At 30.4% G+C, this 6,793-nt stretch overlaps 1 protein-coding gene across 1 annotated transcript; it reads left to right on the top strand.

Annotated features, from left to right (window-relative positions):
- Positions 1–2,116: 2,116 nt before the first annotated feature.
- LOC107477745 (isocitrate lyase 1) lies at positions 2,117–6,432 on the top strand. The gene is made up of 4 exons (XM_016097814.3): positions 2,117–2,271; positions 3,957–4,363; positions 4,746–5,941; positions 6,142–6,432. The coding sequence occupies exons 1-4, from the start codon at positions 2,239–2,241 to the stop codon at positions 6,234–6,236; spliced, it is 1,731 nt and encodes a 576-aa protein (XP_015953300.1). The 5' UTR covers positions 2,117–2,238; the 3' UTR covers positions 6,237–6,432.
- Positions 6,433–6,793: the final 361 nt, after the last annotated feature.

Below are 6,793 nucleotides of genomic sequence, written 5' to 3'. Positions count from 1 at the left end.
TAAAAAAGGTATATATATTTTAAATTAATCTTTTGACATAAAGTTTATCAAGATCTGATTTTAGTGTGACTCGAAAGTAGTGTGATTTTATCGAGTTTATAACCCGATAAAAATATCAAAAATAGAGTTGGTCATTATTTAAGGTCAGATCTAAATTAAGACGAACACGGCTTCACCCAATCCTATGTGCACCCCTAATTAAAAATATAATTATTTAGATATTTTTTATTAATTCAATTTTTTTTAAAAAAATTATAACATAATATTAGAATTTTTTTTATATCTTAATAGAAATGTAATCGGACTAAGATATCACTGTTAGAAAAGAAATTCAATGAATATTTATGTTCTTACAATAGTGTCATACTCTTTTTATACTCTTATCTAGGTTTATATATATACAATAAGAGTTGAGACTTGAGAGAATGAACTTAATTAATATACTTTGTTCAAACTCCAGGTCTATTCAATATCCCTTCAAAGGCTATGTCCCAATACATCTCAAGAATTAAACTCTATATTTAAAGTTATAAAAATTCTGATATTATATTAAAAAAAAGTATCTTTTTTAATTTAAATTAATAAAAAATATATAAATAGTTATATTTTTAAAAACGGTGAAACTTTGACACTAAAAAGATTATTTGTGCATTATTAGTAATTGACATGTATAGTTATAGCCTTATAGGTTTGGATCGAAGAAATTTGAAGTATGTAGTAGAGTAGAGGAGCATGCATGCAAATTATTGTCCCCTATATGGGGCGAGTTGTTTTAGAATATATTCGTTAAAAGATTAATTGTTTTGTTGTGGATGTCGTTGGAGTTGTGTAAACGTTTGAAAGATAGAGAAAGCGGTGGATTTTGGATCAATCCAACCTCTGATCTCATCCTTCATTTACCCGTAAATTCATCACATTCATATGTCATTCACTCTTGCCAGTTGCCAACAATTCTGAGACACACTACTAAATTTAGTGTGTGATATTGAAATATTTGTACGTTTCTTTAGTTTGTTATTTTAGAAAGTTCCAGGAAGCAACATTTAGTGGAAAAATATATATATTGATTGCTATATGATTGTTTCTCTTAATTTTAACAAAGACAACAATACAAGGACACGAAGATTTTCCAAATTTAATATATAGCTTAGTAAAATGTCAGTAATTCTAGGGTAAAATTATTAAGAAAAAAAATATATAATTTTATAACTTGAGTATTCACTGAATATGATAATTAATTTTCTGGTAGTTGATAAATAATTTAATTATTGATGAAAAAATTAGTTCAAAATCATGTTTTGAATTTCATATATACCAACTCATTTTTAAAACTTTATAACAAGGAGTGTTGTACTCTTTGTTAATTAAATAATTTTTTATTTATTATATTTTATATTAATATTTTAAATTTAAATTTTAAGATCTTTTATTTTATTTTTATTATTTTTAATAATAAATTAATTTTCAAAAACAGTACTTTTATTTTTTTTAAAAAAAGAAAAAATGATCTCCAAAACAAAAATCAAATTCTCACCTGATGTTAACTAAGAAAGGATGATTGTCTTCTGCTTAATTGTAATATTTTCTTAACGATAAATTAAATAGATAAATATATATGAGAAAAATAGAAAGTGTATACCTTTTTCATTATAGTGTGGTGACATCAGAGACTAAATGAAAGATGTCAAAAGGGTGCCACAAAGTCCACAACAGGTTCCTTGTCTAAGTGCTTACCACCCACCATACGTGCTTGCAAATGCAGCTTTCAAGTGGCATCTTTCTCTCTTTTCTTTAAAGAAATTAAAAGCATGCACACTGAACAACAATATTTAATGATTAAAAATGTTAAAAAATTAACAAAATTTATTATTTTTGACTAATAATTTTAATTATTAATTTAATAACATATTTTTAACTAATATTTTTAAATATTATTGATTATTTATTAATAAAAACAATAAATTCTCCTGAATCTCTAATATTATTTTTTAATGATTTTAATTTTTAGTAATAAAATTTATTTATAGTGGCCTTTGTTTGTTTCTACTACTATCACAAGAGAGTTATCCAATTTACCAATTTTATTACAATAAGGGGCGTGATTTTCAAGATATTCATTATTCATTTATTTCCCCTGGTATTATATAAGTAGAGGAGCTTAAAGGGTTTTATTGCAAGAACTTCTCATACTTGCTTGTGATACATTTGTAGATAAAAGCAAAATAAAGAGTTCTAACCATGGCTGCATCATCATTCTTTGTCCCTTCATCCGTAAGCACTTAATTGCTTCTTCTCTTTTTTCTTCTTCTCAATTCTTAAGTTTACGTACTAATTTAATTTGTTCTGTGTATAACTAATGCTAAAGTCCATGTAGAATTCTTAATTGTTCAATAATATGTTGATGGATAGAGTTTATTTTATGATTGAATTTTAGTGAACATTATTGGATGCATTTATATAGTAAATTCAATTACATAACATGATGGTATTTTGTTGGGGGAGCTAATTAACAAATTAAAGCTTATTTGTTGTTCTTTAGTTTCTTGATGTATTATTGTATGCAAGTTGAATGACTCTTGCTCTGAGAATTCTTTCTACTCATGAAGCCAATTATATTCTTCTGTAAATCAATCAGATCCTACACAAACCCACATGCACTAATAAACGTCTAGGCTTTCATGTTCTAGGATTAGGAGGGTATTTGATATCCGTGTATAGTTGACGATATTAATTAATATTAGCCTAATATTACACTAATAAGTATAAGTAATAATAACCATGAAAATTCTAATGATTGAATATACCGCAAGATGCAAAGTATTTTTTTTAATCTAATATTGTGTTCGGTGTAAATTTATATAAAATTATTTGTAAAAATTATCAAATAATTTAATATATATATATATATATAATTAAACTATTATTTAATATTTTTTAATCAATAGTTTTACATAAAAATAATTATTCAAATATATTTATCCGTTCGGTGAGTTACGTCACCAATTCCGTGAAGTGGCACTGAAAACTATGTGAATTCAATGGAGTGCGGAGGATCATGCCACATTGTCATTTTAGCAGATTGGCATGACATGGTTTATATTTATAGATAGATAAATTAATATAGAATAAAGTATATTTCTATCTTTAAAGTTTGATAAAAAAATTTAAAAAATTTTAAAATTTTATTTTATTTTAATTTTGTCCAAAAAATTTTTTTGTTTACATCAAATATATTTTTTATGATTAATTTTTTAAAAAATTTAAGATCAATTCAACAATAATTTGATAAAACAAATTTTAACACAAGTAAATTAAGTATAATTTTCATATATTATTGTTAGATTTGTTTTAAATATTTTGAAAATTTAGTTGTCGAGGATATATTTAATGTAAATTAAAAAATTTTGGAACAAAATTAAAACAAAATAAAATTTAGAAATATTTTTAAAATTTTTGTCAAATTTCAGAAGTAAAAAAAAAAAGTATTTTATCATTAATATATTTATCTATAATTTACATAAAACTATTCTAATTCATAAATGTAACAATTTCAACTAATATAAGATGGATAAGAATTTTTATTGGGTGCATGTGGGATTAAAAATTAATATCCAAGAGTTTAATTAATTTTCAAGTAGTTTATATTTACATATAGTAAGATATATGTATTTATGTGATTTTTTATATAAGAAATATTCAAGTATGTTAATATTTATTAGTCATAGATTAGTATAAAATTGAACAATAGCATAACTTTTTCTTAATTTCGCATACATAAATATTAGATTTTATTTCTAGATGAGAATTTACTATTTACAATTAAGATATATTCAATTTTAGTGTTAAGAAAATAAGAAATCACTATATATAAATATTTTGTAGAAAAATAATTATTCTCACAAAAGTTACTGGTACTAGTACTAGCACTCCTCATTGTATACTATGCAACTTAACAGATAATGGAAGAAGAAGCAAGATTTGAAGCGGAGGTAGCAGAGGTGCAAGCATGGTGGAACTCAGAGAGGTTCAAGCTAACAAAGAGACCATACACAGCAAGAGACGTGGTGTCCCTTCGTGGCAACCTCAGACAAAGCTATGCATCAAACGAGATGGCGAAGAAGCTCTGGCGAACCCTCAAGACCCACCAAGCCAATGGCACTGCCTCCAGAACCTTCGGTGCACTTGACCCTGTTCAGGTCACCCAAATGGCTAAGCATTTGGACTCTATCTATGTGTCTGGCTGGCAGTGTTCCGCTACTCACACCACCACCAACGAACCTGGTCCTGATCTTGCTGATTACCCTTATGATACTGTCCCTAACAAGGTTGAACACCTCTTTTTTGCTCAACAGTACCATGACAGGTACCAACGCATCCGCATTATTTCATTTTTAATATTTTTTTTAAACAAGTGACTAGTTTTAAAACACACTTTAATTTTCAGGTATAGATTAATAATTTGAAAATAAAAAATTCAGGTGCAGTCGACTTCACGTGGAGTTTAACTGAGATCCGTGAGATGATTTGACTTATTTGACTAAATTTTCATCTAACGACTCTCAATTATCAACTTCACGTGAAGTCGATTGCATCTGAATTTTCACCAATTAAAAAATGTGAGATTGTGCATTTTAAAAGTTTAGCCAAAAACATTTTACAAATGTGCCAAAATTTATAAACTAATTACATTCTTTAATTAATTTGATCTTGCACTAACATAAATGAATGTAAATTTTTTTTATTAGGAAGCAAAAAGAGGAGAGGATGAGAATGAGTAGGGAAGAGAGGGCAAGAACCCCTTATGTTGACTACCTGAGGCCAATAATAGCCGATGGTGACACCGGCTTCGGAGGCACCACCGCGACCGTTAAGCTATGCAAGCTCTTCGTGGAGCGCGGTGCCGCCGGCATCCACATTGAGGACCAGTCCTCAGTGACGAAGAAATGCGGCCACATGGCCGGAAAAGTACTTGTCGCCATAAGCGAACATATTAACCGGCTTGTGGCCGCAAGGCTTCAATTCGATGTGATGGGAGTGGAAACAGTTTTGGTGGCAAGAACCGACGCAGAAGCCGCTAATATGATCCAATCCAATATCGACACGCGTGACCATCAGTTTATACTGGGAGTCACGAACCAAAACCTTAGAGGGAAAAGCCTTGCAACTCTCATGCAGCAAGGAATGGCGGCCGGAAAGAGCGGCCACGAGCTACAAGCCCTGGAAGACGAGTGGATATCAATGGCAGGGCTAAAGACATTCTCCGAAGCTGTGGTGGACGCAATCAAAGCGATGAACATTGGGGAGGAGGAGAAGAGAAGGAAGATCAACGAATGGCTGCAGCATTCTCATCACGACAAGTGTCTCTCAAACGACGAAAGCAGAGAAATCGCTGAGAGATTAGGGGTAAGGAACTTGTTCTGGGACTGGGATCTGCCAAGAACAAGAGAAGGGTTCTACAGATTCAAAGGGTCGGTAACCGCTTCAATTGTGAGAGGTTCAGCTTTCGCTCCACATGCAGATCTAATTTGGATGGAAACAGCAAGCCCCAATCTGCAAGAATGTACGGAATTCGCGGAAGGGATAAAGTCGAGGAACCCGGAGATTCTTCTGGGCTACAACCTTTCGCCGTCGTTCAACTGGGATGCTTCTGGAATGAGCGACGAGCAGATGAGGGAGTTCATACCAAGAATTGCGAGGTTGGGGTATGTTTGGCAGTTCATAACTGTTGGAGGGCTCCATTCCAATGCTCTCATTACTTCAACGTTTGCAAGGGATTTTGCAAACAGGGGAATGCTTGCTTATGTTGAAAGGATTCAGAGAGAAGAGAGGAACAATGGTGTTGATACTCTTGCTCATCAGAAATGGGCTGGTGCTAATTACTATGATAGGTACCTCAAGACTGTTCAGGGTGGTGTTGCTTCAACTGCTGCAATGGGCAAAGGTAACATTTTTTTACCATCTATTAGCTTGTAATTATTTTCATGTGAAGTTCACAAGATTTAACATCTTTAATTAAATTATCATTTAATAAAGTTTAACTATTAATTTTATATAAAAATAACTACATACAGTATAATAAATACTGACATGAATGAATAATAATAATATTAATGTTTACTTGGCTTGTATGTTATTTTGAAGGAGTGACTGAAGAGCAGTTCAAAGAAACATGGACAAGACCAGGAGCTGAGAACATTGGTGCAAGCAGTGTGGTGGTTGCTAAGGCCAGAATGTGATTAAAGAGCCACTTCTCCTAAGGAGGGACTGTTATAACCAATTCCTGAATTTGAATTTCAATAATTGTTTAGAATAATTATAGAAAAAAAAAAAAAGTCATATAGTTTGATATTATATTTTTATTTTTGGTTGCAGATTTATCTTTTATTTGGCAGTGTGGGCAATTCTATGCTAAGGAACGATAAAGTTTGTTTATGTGCTTTCTTATTTGGTGGATTACAGTTTATTGTGTTTGAAATAATATTATTGCTCAAACATATTTTACTTTATCTGCTTCCTAATTTATATACTTTTTTTCTTTTGCACTTCTTCTCGAATTTAAAGGCAGTTAAACTACGGGAAAAGAAATATGCATACATAATTGTACAAAGTCGGGTTTCTGTCCTATTATAATTGCAAAGCTTAGATTGTTGATACACCTTTCTTGGTATTATTTTCTTTTGTTTCTTACTACCTTTTAATACTATACGAAGAAGAAGGCGCATATACATAATGCGCATAAAAATAATACATAGAATTTGTTTTTTTTTTTTCAATGAACCACAAAACAATCTTA

Source organism: Arachis duranensis, chromosome 3 (genome assembly GCF_000817695.3).
Source record: "Arachis duranensis cultivar V14167 chromosome 3, aradu.V14167.gnm2.J7QH, whole genome shotgun sequence".
Classification (NCBI taxonomy): domain Eukaryota; kingdom Viridiplantae; phylum Streptophyta; class Magnoliopsida; order Fabales; family Fabaceae; genus Arachis; species Arachis duranensis.
This window is presented reverse-complemented; position numbering and strand designations above follow the sequence as displayed.

Excerpts from the sequence above, each read along its gene's own strand:
- LOC107477745 (XM_016097814.3), top strand. The coding sequence starts at position 2,239 with ATGGCTGCATCATCATTCTTTGTCCCTTCATCC. Across the intron at positions 4,364-4,745 it reads GCTCAACAGTACCATGACAG|GAAGCAAAAAGAGGAGAGGA; the intron begins GTACCAACGCAT and ends TTTTTTTATTAG. Across the intron at positions 5,942-6,141 it reads AACTGCTGCAATGGGCAAAG|GAGTGACTGAAGAGCAGTTC; the intron begins GTAACATTTTTT and ends GTTATTTTGAAG.